Here is a 14,441-nt window from a genome sequence, read left to right as displayed (position 1 = left end):
AAAAAGAAAAACATCGCGCTAGTTAAATGACAAGATAAGCGATTTAGTTTGTATTTAGAAACTGGGAGAAACAAAGCAGGAGGGGCGTCAGTTGTCTGACCGGAAGTTTTTTTGTTGTTTTTTCTCTATCGGTATCCCTTTTGACTTCAAATTTACGTGAGACTGAAATCGTTGGCTTGTGTAAAGCGCTCCCTCGGCCAGAGTGTAACGTTAAAGCTGGAGTGACGCGTTTCCTGCTTTTTATCCATGTGTTTTCACACACAGTGCCAGCACTCTTGCCCTCAGTAAAGACATCGCATAGAAAAATGTAAGGCGTGTGCGTTAAATCGCTTGTTTATACAGAAATCGATGCTTTTGAATAGATTGTTTTGTTTTTTACCACTTGATGCGCTATATGTTACATAAAACGATGGCTATAATTGTCTAGGTTTATTTGTAATTTTCAAGATTATTATGTGTATCGATTTTTAATTAATTTTCTAGGTTTTTATAATTGTTTAGGTTTTTCTATGCTCAGTTACGATTATTTATAATTGTATAATTTTTATGCTTATTAATGGTTTCTAATTATCTGATTTTTCAGTGCTTATCTACGGGTATTTAAAATTTCTTAGGTTTTTTTTTATCATGACAGACATGCTAATCTGAGATTATAAAACGTTAGTAAGTCACTGGAATTTGGTTATTAATTTTGACACCATCAGGCTTTTATTTAATAATGTTTTAATTGTAAATAATTGTCTCATTTTCGTCAAAGTCCACACAAGCGGTTTCAATTACTTGAGAACACCCTTTGACAAGACAAGGGATTCTCCTCTTTTCTGTTATTAAAATACAAGCTGTGATACTTTCACTTTAGAAATCATCACTATACGCTGTTTATGGCTAAACTCACAATAACGTAATCTAACTTCACATTTTTCATTTTTACTTTGACTAACTTATTTCCATTGACTTGGTTGCTTATACACACAAACATACATATTTTGCCCACCTGAGGCATAGAACTTTCTACAAACTGCGATACACTATGATGTAACAATACTAATTTAAAACAACGAGAAAAGTTTAGAAAGTTTGAGTAATGTGGTGTTAGTTAACAACAACTGAATTACGCAACAAGGGCCTGGCATGGCCGAGCGCGTAAGGCGTGCGCTTCGTAATCTGAGGGTCGCGAGTTCGCGCCCGAGTCGCGCCAAACATGCTCGCCCTTTCAGCCGTGGGGGCGTTATAATGTGACGGTCAATCCCACTATTCGTTGGTAAAAGAGTAGCCCAAGAGTTGGCGGTGGGTGGTGATGACTAGCTGCCTTCCCTCTAGTCTTACACTGCTAAATTAGGGACGGCTAGCACAGATAGCCTCCGAGTAGCTTTGTGCGAAATTCCAAAAACAATCATTTGATTTTAAACAAACAACAATTACGCAACAAATGTTTCGTAAATAGTTACGTAAGCAAACTTGCCATAACTATCGCTTCTAAAAATAATTTACTTTGACGTTTGCACAATATAAACTGAATAATATTATCATATTAAACTTAAAATGCACAGGCATTTATATCTAATGTGTTTGTTAAGGCAGTACAAATAAATACGATTTTATAAGCCTCTGTAGTAAGTATAAGACAATGAATAACTTGACCAGAAACCAACTTTTATGATTCAGATTCTTCTTGAAAAATATTAATTCTTAAATCTGGATTTGAAATTGAAAGAGGTAGTTTTTCATGTTTAACTCCAACGTAGTCAAATTACAGATGAAGTTAGAAAGAGTTTTATACCAATAAAAATATTGTGTGCGCCAATAAAAAAAATGAATGAACTGTTTTACATATGTATGGTAAGATCTCTAATAAAGTACCAATGAAAGTGTAGGGAGCGCTGGGTACGTAATATTAAAACGATTTTTAATTTGGAAGCCAATAAGGCACGTGACAATAACAACCAATATAAAGTTACAGTAACACGGTATGCAGCTCATATAAAACTTGTCATTGTTTGACACTATCCAGGTAGTGTGATGTCATTGAAAATTGAATATGTTTAGGAAGGAAATTTTACAGCTTTTCTGACGCAAATTATTCATATGCTTAGATCATGACGACGTGTTCAGATTGTTTATACAATTTCTAAGACGGGATATTTCTTGTAAATAGTGGCTTTGGAAATCAAATTTTGGTACCGGAATCTTCCAGAAAGAGATATAAAGGTCAGTAGTAAAATCGGTACACTCTCCCTGGGCAACAGTACGCCCCAATATAATCGAGAAGACTCTCAATATGGTGAAATGACACAAGTTACTCTCACCACATATCTAAAACATTTTGAAGAATGAAACGGTCATTCACACTATTTCATTCGAAGACGTACCGATCAAACCCCCAGACGCAGCATTTATGGATTTCTGTGCGGTTGGACTGTTGAAGCGAGCACCGGGAAAGCGTCATCGTCGAACACTAAATGTAATATGGAAAACAAGCGTGGAGGAATGGTGTGCTTTGAACATGAGAACCTTCTAATGGAGCTCTTTGCAATAGATATAATTCTGCAGGATTACTGTCAAGATGCACGGTTGTCAGATAGAGCATGACCGGGATCGGGTGGGCTATAACAATGTGGTGAGCCTCCAAAATCGTTTCAATATAACATACTCAACTTCTGTAGGCTGAACACAACACTAAAACCTTCAACTGTAATTAATTATCTTAATATTTTTATATCATAGTATCTTTAGATATTAAGATAAACGTTTAAATTGATGTTATTACAAATACAGGTATTAAAAGGCAGTCAGATGAAACACTGTTAATTAACTCATTTCTTGGTACCTTCCTCAAGTTCACTTGAAACAGAGCGAAAACTTACAAGTGAGCTTAATATTAAAATAATTATAATGCCTCTGTAGCGATCTGCTTAATGGTAAGCATAAGCTGTGAAATTTAGAGTAAGAAAAGGTATTTATAAAATACTTCGTATATATATTAACATTATCTGAAAGTTCAATCGGATGATTACTAACAGGAAAAAGTATTCATATCTCAATGTTACATCTGTATATGCAATCAGACTATTACTTACAGGAAAAAGTGTTGATAATAAAGAATTTTGTATCACTGTTCCGTTTGTAAATCCAATCAGACGGTTACCATGTGATTAGTAAGGTTCCTTGAAATTCACGCATGCGTAAGTAAAATGTAGGCTCGGATTGCACATGTAGTCTTTGCTTTGACTTCGTGGAAGTCACTGAAAGCATACTATCAACACTTTACGCATATATACCATACGGGCTTAGTCACTTGCTTAACAACAAAACAGTTGTATTAGTTCTTACGTTTTCGTTTTTCATAACAAAATTTAATACGTAAGAACGAGATTTCCTTTGCAGTTCATAAGCTTTCGGCTACAAAAGATAATAAATACGTAGAAAATGGCAGAACATTAAACTTGGTTGTTATGTGTTAACACGTCTATACATCACCTAAGTTATGAGCTTAAATCAACACGTGAAGTTATTATGTACCCAAAGGCGTGTCGAATACCAATTTGACGTGTTGAATTTCAAAACAAGTTCGTGTTTTACGAAACGTTCACTGACAAGAAATTGATCTACAGTAACATCTGTATTGAAATGTACAGTTGGTTAAGCTATGTTGTTACGTTGAGAATTAGTTTCAGTGACTAATGTTTTAATTCGCATATGATATGTAACAACAAGTTTGAATAACGTTAACCATTTTCAATAATACTTTTATATAAAGAAGACAACACTAAACGTGTTTACAAGTTGAAAACGGCGAAATATTTCCCGTTTTGGATTGATTAATCTCATACATATTAGTTTGAAAGTCATATAAATGAAACAAATGTGGAATATTTGATATACATACTATATATTAATTAGTTGTTCACTTACGTTAGATTTTCTTTTTTTTAAATATTTATTTTGTTCTTTTAGTTTTTTTTATATTAAAGTTGTAACATTAAATGCTATACATAGTTTAATATTTTTTCAGTGATGACATATTTCATAGAATGATTTTTTTTCTATGTGGCTCTAAGTTCATAGAATGTAAAGAAGATAGAGTTGTCTTTGATTTCTTATTACCCTATTTTTTCAAAATTACTATTCCAAAGTGTACATTATATGTGAAGCTTTCTAATAACAATCACTTACGCCACTCTATATATAACTTTCCTACATTCTGTTCTGCCTGAGCGATGATAACCCGTTGGTTTTCTATAGTAGTAATATCTTTGTTATACGTGATGTTATTTTTTAATTATTTAACGATTTTGATAAATATACATCTGAATTTTTCATTTTCTTTACAAGAATAGAAAGAAGCAACAGTTACAAATGAATGTTTTTAAAAGTTAAAAATGCACCTCAAATGAAAACAGAAATAACACTGACAACTCAGCTCTAGCAGAATATTTTAAGTTTAGAGTACTTTAGCAATTCAAGTAAGGAAATGTTGGTTTATCTTAAATGTTTTATTTGTCCTTATTTTAAAGCAATGTATTTTAAATGATGCATCTAACAAGGTGTCGTATGAGGATTGCTATAAACCTAAAATAACATGATTAGGAAATTTCTTCCTTCATTTTATTTTACAATCTTCGATAGTTCTGTATAAACTTACATCATAAAAATTGAACGGTTTTACCAGAATTTCCTGTCCAAGTTCCGCCATTGACGCCAATTACTAATCAGAAGATGACTCAAGCACTGACAGAGAGTTTTAGTAGCTGGGAACGAGAAATGCACAAGCTGAACATTCCAAAAGGTAATGATTTTACTATGTTTAATCATTCTGTAAGATTATGCACCAATTTCTATTACTTTCTAAGCTTTTTTAGAAGTAATTCGTTTTTAGAATTTGATCATTATCGCAATAGTAATAACACTTCATAAATTTGTTTGTAAAATAAAGTTGGCAGTTGAAACGTGAACTCTTATTTCCACAAACCTGTGAGCTGAAGTTATTATATATGATTACAGTATATATTGTATATATTATAATAATGTATTATTCCAATAAGCAACAATTTCAAATACTAATTAACAAATACAACAGACAACAAGAGAGGAGTATATATAATGATGCTCACAAATAGTAATCATGTTGTAACTAATACTGTATGCAAAAATGAGTAGTAGAAACGTGTTAATATTACTATATCTAGTGTCGAGTTCATGAACAATTAGCCAGGATCCTTCTATATAACGTGTGAAGTGCATGAATAAGTAGTTGCATTTAGACAAGGTCCTTCTACCTTATATTAAAGTTTATTAGATTAATATTAACATTTATTACATGAATAAGCAATAATTAGTCGAGATCCAATAACTTTATATAGTATATAAGCATTCAGTACATTAATAAGTATTAATTACTAGACAGAGTCGTTGTTACGCATAATTTGGATTGATGGAAGTAGGGGTAACTATATACTGAAAACTGTATAATATTGGACATATGAAAATTGTAATAGGTAGTCAAAATCTACGCTCCTCGTGCACAGTTTTGTATAAGAGGCTTATTGTTTTCTACTGTCATTGTTAGACTTTTATTTTTTAGTGAATACCGTTGAAGATTGTATAATATTTATATCACAATTACGTTTGTCTTTTTAACTCAACCTAATATTTTTTAACCTATATGATAACATACTCTGTTCTATTTTAGATCCCCGGTTGTGGAGTGAAATGAATGTATCCCAATGGCTAGGTTGGGCTATTCGAGAGTTTAGTTTAGAAGGAGTCAATCCATCGAAATTTCAAATGAACGGTAGAGATATGTGTGCTCTAACCAAAGACAGCTTCCTCTCTCAAGCACCTCCATTTATGGGTGATATCTTGTGGGAACATTTAGATATGTTACAAAAAGGTATTGTTTGAATTTCAATGTTTTTACGTATTTGTTTTAAACCAGTTGGTATTTCCTTGTAACAAATCATTTTTCTTCGAGAAGACTTTATGATTGAACTACTAAACAAGAGCTGTAATCGTTTTTATTTTAAATAATTAATTTGTTATTAATTAGCGAGTTAACTTTAGGGGTATATTTTCCAGTATGGCGTATTTGTCTACTAAGATTTAAACACTCTTTTATAGATATAGGTACATAAAATTTGTTTGGAGTGTTGAAATATAAAGTTCATGTTTAAACAAAAAAGTTATAGTTTTCCAAAAATCTCCATACCAACGAACATTATAAAGATCAATTCGACAGTTACGATTTTAGTCACCTGTATACACAGAGACTCGAAACAATTACTTTTATGTTACGAAATGAGTAAAACAAACTTGTAACAAAGCGAAAAAGCAGCGAAACTTAAACTTAAATATTTTGTGCAATTATTAAATTCCAAAACAGCTTAACATATGAAGACATATTTGGTCTATATGGTGCCTGAGGTAGTGATAAAAAATTCTATGTGAATTTATTGAATAATTTCGTTCACGTTATGGATTCAAATTAAATTATTTTCATTTTATCACAATTTTTATTACTTTTTTAATAATCTCATCCAGTTAATTATTAACTGTTCAAGATCACTTGGTGGTTAAGGCACTCGACTCGTAATCCGAAGGTCGCGGGTTCGAATCGCTCTCACACCAAACATGCTCGCCCTTTCAGCCGTGGGGACGTTATAATTTTATGCCAATCCCAAGATTTGTGATAAAAGAGGTGGCAGTTGGTAGTGATGACTAGCTGCTTTCCCTCTAGTCTTACACTGCAAAATTAGGGACGGCTAACACAGATAGCTCTCATGTAGCTTCATGCGAGATTTAACAAACCAAACCAATCAAAGTCACTTAGAATCTTCCCCCCCCAATAATGTGTGATATACTGGAAACTACAAATTCGAAAGTACTGTTTTGTAATTTGACTTTATTAAATGCCAAAACGATTTACAGTGAAATAGGATGATCGTGCATAATTTTGTGCCAGATTAAAGTTATAATATTATCTGTTGGTAGGTGGCGTTGTAATTAAAGCAATAAGCAGATTCTTGTTCGTTACGCATTTTTCAGCATGTATTTTCGTAATCTTCAGTAAAGCATTGACCTACTCCAGGTACTACTGTATCAGAGGCAATACCCTTCACCCCATTAATTAATTGGAAACGTACTAAACGAGTAATTCATATATCATTTAACAACTTTTGCCGAAATGACTAACAAAACAAGAACCTAAAAGTAATCCTATCTAGAAAACGGATAAACAGGATTAATTTGTTTGTTCGAATTAATTATAGAGCAACACAATTGGCTATTCGTGCTCTGCCCACCAAGGATATCGAAACCTGGTTTTAGCGGCATGAGTCTGCAAACATACCAATGTGCCACTAGAGGACAAATAGGGTTAAAGATATGGTCCATAAAAACATAACATACTTATAGATACTTTCATAACTGTCATACTTTATATAGAAGGTATGTGACCACAGTCGTCGATAAAATAGCAAACAACTTTGTTCTCATTTATACAAAATGTTTATGTATGTATATATGTATTACAGCTTTGTAATTATGTCAACCAACTATGGTTTAATTTTAAAACTTTTAAATCTTCAGACAATGAGGTTTAAAAACACGTTATATAACCGATATAGCAATTACCTTATACAAACACATTACAGTTTTTTATCAAATTTTGAAGTTCATTCTGTTAACTTTTGTAATCTAATATCTATATTATTTTGGACTTCCAAAGTACATACATAAGATACCGTAAAAGCTAAGATTTATTGCCGTGACCAAAAAGTTACGTCTAAGGAGTTACGGTAATGGTATGAAATACATTACAGAACAGCTTAAACAAACACTACAATATTATTAAAGAGAGAACCGGGGTTAATCCATATTTCCTATTACAAAGAACCGGGGTTAATCTATATTTCCTATTACAAATATTTCAAATAAATTATCTTTCGATATGAACTACTCGTAGCTTAGCAGACACAATATATGATTTGTTAAACGTTGCGAGACGTGGTATTTTTTTAACAAAGCTCTTAAAATCACTCGCATACTTTACAAACAAGATTTCTCCTATAACATGTTAAACATGAAGTTTATTTGCATACGAGATTTTTTATGTAGCATATTAAACCCAAAATATATTCAGTAGTATTATTGTTTCTAATTTTGCAGGATCTCACGAACATTTTAAAACTTTCATGTCTACACTTAAATGTCTTGGGAATATTTTGAGATGATTCGCTTTATCATATTGACCGATATTAGTTTTACACCCCTTTTGTTTAAGCTTTCAGCTAATACTAACTATAAATCAGTTCCAAGTATGGTATAACATCATGTTATTAGTTAAGTTATATTAGTTTCTGCAAATTATTTTAATTGTCATATTTATCAGTGTTGTAACCAAATACAGTTGTGTTATGACAAGTAAAATTATAATAATTTATTTTGGCCCAGCATGGCCAGGTGGGTTAAGGCGTTGGACTCGTAATCTGAGGGTTGTGGGTTAGAATCTCCGTCGCACCAAACAAGATCGCCCTTTCAGCCGTGAGGGTGTTATAATGTTACGGTCAATTCAACTATTCGTTGGTAAAAGAGTAGCCCAAGAGTTGGCGGTGAGTGGTGATGACTAGCTATCTTCCCTCTAGTCTTACACTACAAAATTAGGGACAGCTAACGTAGATAGCCCTCGTGTATTTTTGCGCGAAATTCTAAAAACAAACAAACAATAATTCATTTGATATAAAAACTCTTGTAATTGCTCTACACACTTTAATAGTTGTTGTTGCATCAAGCAACTCATCACCGAGCTTAGTATGTAAGGATGGGCCGGAAAAGAAGTGTAAGCTTACGTTTTCAAGGTTTCAAAAACTATCAAGACCTTCCCTTAAGCCAAAAAACATCGCTAAAGTAGAACACCTACGAGTAGTGTAACATCCAAATGCTTTGTTGATTATTCTGATGTTAGCGTTGGAAGAATTAGCTCACCAATGCTATAACTTGCTGCAATAACTACACTCCAAAATATTGCATCGTAACTAGGGAGTACAGAAGTAGTATAGTGTTTCACTAACTTGAACGAGTAAAGAAATTGATAAAAATGATTTTGTAAGGATGGCAATGTCGAAAGGCACAGACACAAGGTAGGGATGAATGCATAAAACCATACAAGAATTCCTACATAAGTAGCCACTGAGTCAATGTTAGAAGCTTATGGGAATTAACCATCCTAAGATTTATAGCATTATTCAGTTTTAATGCCTTTATTCAAACCTGAAAGAATTGAACATTTAGTTGAAGATAAAATTTATTGTTGGGAATATTTAGTTGCTCATGTTGTGATTTTGTATGGTTCTGTATTCTTCTCTACCTTATTTCTGTACTTTTTGCCATTGCCATACCAACATGATCCTTATTATTCCCCATCATTTTTTTACTAATATAAATATTGTTTTTATTACTACTATCTTTATTGTATGGTTGTCCTTTACTGGTCTGAAGCGCTCTGGATTGGGTGAAACGTGTCGTCTTCAATAGCTATGACAAATATAGTGTGGTTGGAATACTATTGTTGTACACACTCCTTTTAATTTTTGAAAATCCTTAAGGAACTAGCTTAAGAATGTGGTATTTAAGAAATATAATAGGTCTCATACTAATGTCTTATGACAAGTGACATTGTTGTAACCTAAGTGTTATTAGTGCTGAGTTTTCTTTGAGTCTTATCACGTGTAGTATTTGACCGTTATACAAGATTCAATTTTATTTATTACTTCCTGTTGTCTGCTTCATGTGTTTTGTTAAGTGAAAGAAGTCAGTTGATGTCGGATCAGTTTGACACGCCCCATGGTATGTTTTATACGTGGTTTTTCTTTTTTATTACATTTAACGTTTTTATATTGTAATTGGAGTACCAATAACTTAGCCATTTATTGTACAATTCAGATATTCTTTTATTTTCGTACTTATTATTTTGTATCTTCATAAACATTATTTTTTTTTTTCTATATTAGTATTACTGTCCTGCTACTTGACACCACACCTAAACAGTAACATGTGTCGTAGCAATTTATCTCAGATGGCAGGCTCCTCTGAAGTTACACTGTCGGGACCATTTGATGAGTTTTCATTGGTCACAAGATGTTTTTAGAGAGGACTGTGGAAGGTTTTGCTTATAACGGTTATATTAACGCTACGATTTTCTACGAACTTTAAATCTACGACCGTACTTGAAGCTAACAACTAATGTGTGTGTGCGTTTCATAACTGATGAGTATTCTTCCTTTAATATTAGTTTCATTAATAGGATTGGCTAGAATAGAATGTTTACTGAACGTAATTTTATTATTTCTCGATTTATCCTTACTGCTGTATCTCTGTTATAGAGGTTTTTTTTTCAAAGTTTTTAATTTAGTATGTGGGTTTAGGATTAACCTAAATCTTCTGAGCTGCCAAACATCGTGAGATATTAATGGGGTCCCTTGGTAGGTCAGTGGTAAGTTTAGGGACTTAAAAACCTTAAAATTCTTCACGATGAGTAACCCATTTGAAATAAAAATATATCTCAGAACGACTGGTATGTGTGTTAATACCCATACCAGCCGTTCTGAGATATAGCCATAAACTTCGATCTCGATTCCCTGCATTGCATTGAATGGAATTCCGGTTGCACCAAACATGCTCGCCATTTCCACCGTGGGGGCGTTATAATGTTCGGTCAATCCCACTATTCGTTTGTAAAAGAGTAGCCCAAGGGTTGGCGATGGGTGGTGATGACTAGTTGTCTTCCCTCTGGTCTCACACTGCTAAATTAGGGACGGCTAACGCAGATAGCCCTTGAATAGCTTTGCGCGAAATTCAGAATAACAAAATATTCTTTAAAATTGCATTCTATGTCTAGTCCATTAGAGAATTTCAAGAATTTTGTTAACCGTATTAATTATCGATGACGCGTTCCGCTCAATCCAGAGCTCATCATATCAACTGGGACACAATAAAAAGATATAATAAAAAATAATAAGAAATATGTAATAACGATTGGAACACTGTTTTAGTAAGCTATCTGTTACAATAACAGTTATTATGGTGTGAACACATTTTTCAAGATGGCAAAATGTGATTGTAATAATTGTCACTTATTTTTATTATATTTCTAAATCTGTGTTTGTCGTGTCACAGCCGACCCTGTAGTAGAGTTCTAGATTTCGTAGCTGGTTACCCGTTTTTATTTGTTGTTGTTTTTTAATCCGTGCGATACCATAAAATATTGCATGCACATTAAACAGTGTTAGTCCCTAGTGGCACAGCACCATGTTTATGGACTTACAACGCTAGAAACCGGTTTTATATACTATAGTAGGCAGAGCACAAATAGCTTTTTGTATAGCTTTGTGCATAACTTCAAACAAATAAGCGAACCAAATTTACAGAACATTTAATCGATGTGGGTGAAATAACGAACAATGAAATTGACAAAATAATTGTCACATACAGATGCATTTATGAAGTAAAACTTTTCTATACAAGTTTTTAGATCATGCTGAGACCTTGCGTAAATATACTTTTTTATGTGTAAGTGTTATACTGTCCTTTAAACACATAAGACTTACGAAGGTTAGAGTGTGATTAACTGGGTAATAGAAATGTTTTAACTCAGGCGTTTCCTTCCAAGAAATTATTAACTATGTTTAATATCATGAAAATACTTAAGTAACATTGTCACTTCACAGTATATAAACTGAAAGCTCTACTGTTTAATTCACAATATACTTAATTCTTGAAACAGTGTTTTCTTATATCACTGTTAAAATGGTTTTAAGTATTAGACGATTTTGCGAATGTCATTTTTCATATAATTTGTTTGTATGCTTTGCTCATAGCAACAAATATGGAAGTTTCAGAAATTAAATAATGTTGTATGACTTGGTTTGTTTTGAATTTCGCGCAAAGCTACACAAGTGTTATCTGCGCTAGCCGTCCCTAATTTAGCAGTGTAAATCTAGAGGGAAGCCAGCTATTCATTACCATCATATCGTCAACTCCTGAACTACTCTTTACCAACGAATAGTGTGAATGACCGTAACATTATTACGCCATCACGGCTCAAAGAGTGAACACTTTCGAACCCACGACCCTCAAATTGCGCGTTAACCTGGCCATGCTAGGCCACTTAGCTCTGTGATAAAGCTTTAAAGTGTTGGAGCTGGGAAGCCGCGTTCAAATTAGTGTGATACCACAAAATATTCCCCGCGCTTGAAACTGTGGGTACAAGACAGACCGTCAATCCTTCAACGTAGGTGATTATAGTAATGCACTGCTACTGAATACTGATTTTTCTTTGGTATGTAGTTCAAGATTAGCGACTGTTGCAGCCGGCAGGCAGCCTGATTGGTCTGTTTATCTGAAAAAGGTTTTTCGAAATTCAGTTATTAATAAGAACTAGTGGATCGATTATTTGTCATATTATTATTTATTATTAAAATGGTTTGAAATGAAACTCAATCACAATACACTTATATGTAACCTCTGGATTTCTAAGTTTTTCAGACATGTCCATATTAATCACTTGTACAATTACAAGAAAACCGCTGTTTTTGTAGTGCAAGGATTGGATATGTGAGCCACTATTTCATGTAAGTTCTAGAATAGTAAGCAGATGTCAGTTGATCGTAAGGTGGCTCATATCACATCCTCTTTTGAAGAAACATGATAATAAATTGTCAATAATTATTGGCCTATTAGTCGTACGTTATTGGTGGGAAAAGTTTTAAAAGTTTGATAAAATATATTTTGCAAAATCATTTAACAAAGTTTAAATTTTGTTGGATAATTTCACTTAGGAGATACGTGCCTTAAAAATATTTTAAAATAAAATATTAAAAATAAAATAATTATTTGAAGAACTTGCACTTCATGTAGACGAGAGTACGGGTGTGTATTTTATGTATCTGACTTTTCAGAAAATATTTTTTAAAATGTCAGATAAAATGCCGGTTAAAAGCTATCTCTATGGGTGTGAAGGATAGGTGGCTCATTACATAGAAAACTGGCAGGATGGAAGAAAGCAGAGGGAGTTCTAAAGATGGAGTTCATTCAGATTAGATTCACGTCACGAATGGGGTATCTTAGGGCTCATTATTGTGACCTTGCTGTATTTGATTTACATTAATTACATAGATGAAACAATGATCAATAAATTATTTAAATTTGTTGACGATACTAAGTTTTAAATATTGCTTTACAAACTGATTTTAATTATTTGATGATTTAGACGATAAATGCCAGGTGGCTTTTTATGATGTCAAAAGCATGTACAATACAGGATTTGAATTTTGAGTACAATGTTAAAAGGTGAAAATATAAATCAGTTAAAATAGTCAAACGATTGACGTTGTAAAGTACACAATTTAAAAACTTGGTCGTTAACGGTCTCGTGATATAGTTTCTAAATTATGTACTTAAGAAACGTTGATTGTTCTAGTGTTTTAATAATTCATGGATATAATTTTGATGAGAATACTTTTAACATTCTTATAAAAAAAAAAAGTATCTTAGGATTTTAGTTGACGAGTCTTTTAAGCAATATACAGAACCGCGGTTGGACATCGGTAAGTCTTCCAACTTACAAAGCTACAATTCAGGACTCGATTTTCCTTGGTGAAAATAGCAGATAACCCAATGTTTCTTTGATCTAAAACAAATAAACAGTTCCAAGCAATATAATATTTTGGGTTATATATTGTACAGAAGTAATTAACACAAATCTAAAGACGCTATAAATTCATTGTATAGATCATTGGTTAAGCCTCATTTAGAGTATTGTTTCAGTGCATTACCTCAGAAAGAACATTAAAGTGTTGAAAGGAGTTTAAGAGATGGCTTTGAATGTTATATTTTTATTTTAAAAGCTCAGTTTAGTTGATGGGATAACTTACACACACCAATAGGTCATAAAATTCCTTGAATTATATGGTTATATGTATTTGCTGGCACTTTTTTGTTATTTCGAAAAATACAGAAATTAGTTATAATGGGGGGCGTTATGTGGTGGTCAATCCCACTATTTGTGAGTAAAATAGTAGTCTAAGAGTTGTCGGTGGATGGTGATGACTAGCTGCCTTCCCTCTAGTCTTACACTGCTAAATTAGGGATGGCTAGTGCAGATAGCCCTCGTGTGGTTTTGCGCAAAATTCAAAAACAAACGAAGCAAACAAAATTATTTTACCATCGTTGTTACAAAACTTTGCTCTAGACTGTGTATAATCACCATAACGTTCATCATAAACATAGGTTTAAAATACTTAAAAAGGTCATGTTTAAAAAGATGGAGTATTTTCTGAGGTGCGCTTTTAGAACATGTTGATTGTCGGATTAACTCAAGTGTCTGTAGAAACGTAACTGTCTATTAACTTGGTTTTATAAAATCCGATTGAAAATGACCTTACAGTTTC

At 32.9% G+C, this 14,441-nt stretch overlaps 1 protein-coding gene across 11 annotated transcripts in view; it reads left to right on the top strand.

Annotated features, from left to right (window-relative positions):
* LOC143230894 (protein C-ets-1-like) overlaps window positions 1-14,441 on the top strand; it is a 61,719-nt gene that overhangs the window by 24,578 nt on the left and 22,700 nt on the right. For all 11 annotated transcript variants that reach the window (XM_076465185.1, XM_076465191.1, XM_076465187.1 and 8 more), the window contains 2 exons: window positions 4,670-4,786; window positions 5,690-5,890. In XM_076465185.1, coding sequence (XP_076321300.1) covers window positions 4,670-4,786; window positions 5,690-5,890 — 318 coding nt within the window. The remainder of the gene's footprint in view (window positions 1-4,669; window positions 4,787-5,689; window positions 5,891-14,441) is intronic.

This window comes from Tachypleus tridentatus, chromosome 10 (genome assembly GCF_004210375.1).
Source record: "Tachypleus tridentatus isolate NWPU-2018 chromosome 10, ASM421037v1, whole genome shotgun sequence".
Classification (NCBI taxonomy): Eukaryota; Metazoa; Arthropoda; class Merostomata; order Xiphosura; family Limulidae; genus Tachypleus; species Tachypleus tridentatus.
Note: the sequence above shows the minus strand (reverse complement) of the source record. Positions and strands in the feature narration are given on the sequence as shown.